This window comes from Littorina saxatilis, linkage group LG2 (assembly GCF_037325665.1).
Source record: "Littorina saxatilis isolate snail1 linkage group LG2, US_GU_Lsax_2.0, whole genome shotgun sequence".
Lineage (NCBI taxonomy): Eukaryota > Metazoa > Mollusca > Gastropoda > Littorinimorpha > Littorinidae > Littorina > Littorina saxatilis.
The window spans coordinates 95,989,006-95,991,505 of record NC_090246.1 but is presented as its reverse complement, the minus strand read 5'-3'; the positions used below and the strand labels follow the sequence as shown (position 1 = coordinate 95,991,505).

General features: G+C 46.0%; 1 protein-coding gene across 1 annotated transcript in view; it reads left to right on the top strand.

Annotated features, from left to right (window-relative positions):
* Nucleotides 1-2,500, top strand: part of LOC138960241 (uncharacterized) — a 12,805-nt gene that overhangs the window by 536 nt on the left and 9,769 nt on the right. Inside the window, exon 1 of the mRNA XM_070332048.1 lies at nucleotides 1-1,857. This exon is cut by the window's left edge and continues 536 nt beyond it. Within this exon, the coding sequence (XP_070188149.1) occupies nucleotides 1,566-1,857 (292 nt within the window). The 5' untranslated portion in view covers nucleotides 1-1,565. The remainder of the gene's footprint in view (nucleotides 1,858-2,500) is intronic.

Below are 2,500 nucleotides of genomic sequence, written 5' to 3'. Positions count from 1 at the left end.
CCAGACTTTGCTTAGAAGTCAGTAATGACATAAATGTGTTGAGTTCGGTGTATGAATCAGCCAAATCATGTTCTGTGCCTCGTAAGATAAAAAAAAAAAAAAAAAAAAAAAAAAACGTTCACCTGCTGCGCTCCATCTACGTGGGTGGGAAAGCCATTATATGCGTGTCAGTCGAGCAAGTGTTATTTCTTGTTGCTTAGCTTCGATTTTGTTCCCAACACTGCCATCGCTACTGCCATTCTCGTCACAGAATTGACCGGTGGCGACACCGACAGTCGATAAAAAAACGGTCAGCCGGAATGAGGAAAGCTATCAGACTGACTCGGCCATTAACGCTTATACCGGTCGCCACCAAGAAGCTATAAACCACTGTGGTCTGTAGACTTGATCAGGGATAACAATGACAGGAAGTGGTGCCAGGGAACAGTAAGCCTACCACAGTGCTGTGTTGAGATACGGAAGCTGACACTGTTTTTGGCCTCAGTTTACTTCACTCGGTTTTGATAGGAAAACCAGTAGCTTGATTCTGCAGCAAAAAGGGTGAGGACTACAACTGAGCGGACTATGATCAGCTAATATATACAAAAGGAACGAATAACAGCTTGACTTTGCTGGACTGGGCTGCATTAGAATAGAGTGATGTAAACAAGTAACAAATACACGGGAAATGAAGAAGACTCGTCCATATATATGTGACCCTCCACCACGAAATGAGTCGCATGTCACCTCGCGCGGTTCTGCGCTAAGGCTTAATATAAGTCCGGGGAGTGTCTGGTAACAGTGTGTGGGTAACCTTAGTCACAGGCTTATAACTCAAACAGTTTTCGCTCTTTTCTAAAACGGTTTTCACCACTGAATAGAGCATACAAATCTCGTTATGAAAATGTAAAAATATAAAAATCATGCAAAGGTGACATGCGACTCATTCCGTGGTGGAGAGTCACATATTTGAAGACAGTATATTTTTCATACAGGTGAGTCTATCAACTGAGAAAAGATCGGCTTGACTTCTATTGGAATCACCTGGATGTGATTACAGAAATACCATCCGCAAACGTGTTCTCGCCGAAAATGGCCGATGTTGAATCTCAAGACTAAAGCGAGTTACGGTAGAATATCAGGACAATCATACACAGGTGACAGCTAGCGCCATCGCTGCTCTCTGTGGTCAAGCGACACAACACACCGGACACCAGGGCCTGCCACAGTAGTGTCACGCACCTATACTACTGTTATTGGACAGTACCAGTCCACTTTACTGAGGTCACTCGACAGAGAAACACAGGACTGAAACATCAACAAAAACAAACGAAAAAATAAGCCAGTACTACTATCCAAGTTTGATTAAGTCGCCAGATGTAACATTAACCAATACCAAAGACTACCAAGATAGCGGCGTCATACCTACTGCTGTTAGTGGCCAGTATCAAGCGACTTTACTGAGGCCTCCAGACAAAGACTGGCAGAAAGGAGACCTCAACAAAAACATACACAGGTACAGCATGTACTATCCAACTCACTAAAGTTATCAGGCTTAACGCAAACCAACACCAAAGACTTCCAAGATGGCGGTGTCACCCTTACTTGTTCTAGTGACCAGCGCTGTGGTGGCCGGTGGTCTGGCAACGCTGGTGGTCGTCGTGTCCATCTCTGTGGACAGCTGGCAGGACCTGACCTTCGACGACAAAGCATTGAAGACCATCAACTCCAGCAGTCACGTCAACATCATCTCATTGTCGCCGTCGACTCAGTTCTTGAGGGTGATAGAGACGATTGGGACTGGGAACGTGACGGTACAGGAGTCGTACGTGCACTCCAGTACCAACGGGTTGTGGGAAACGTGTGATCACTTGTCAGGTGAGATGGCATGTGGGGTTGTGGGTTTTGGGGTTGTGTGTGTGTGTGTGTGTGTGTGTGTGTGTGTGTGTGTGTGGCGGAGGGGGTGTGTGTGTATGAGGGGGGGTATATGTATGTGGGTGAGTGAGTGTGTGTGTGTGTGTGTGTGTGTGTGTTAATTTGTTTGTTTCTGCTGTCGGTATGTGTGTGTATGTGGGAGGGGGAGTGTGTGTGTGTGTTCGTGTATGTGTGCGCGTGTGTGCATGCGTGCGTGTGTTCGTGCGTGCGTGTGTGCGTATGACCGTGCTTATAATATACTGACGAGCGTGCGTGCGTGCATGCGTGCGTGTGTGCGTGTAAATGTTCGTTTGTTTGCTGGTTTGTTTGTTTGTCGGGTTTTTGGTTTGCTTAATTTTGTTTGTCTGCTTGTTTGCTTTCTGCTCAGCACGCGACATAGAGCACGTGACATAGAGCACGTGACATAGAGCACGCGACATAGAGCACGTGACATAGAGCACGTGCCGTTTGAAACAAACTTAGTCTGAGTTTTTCTCAGCATTTCTGCTGACGTCGGTTTTGAAAACTCCGTTGGTGATTCCATATGTTTTCAGTTGTCACGACAGTTACCTTTGTCTTTGAACATGTTGAATAACAATGTGAATTA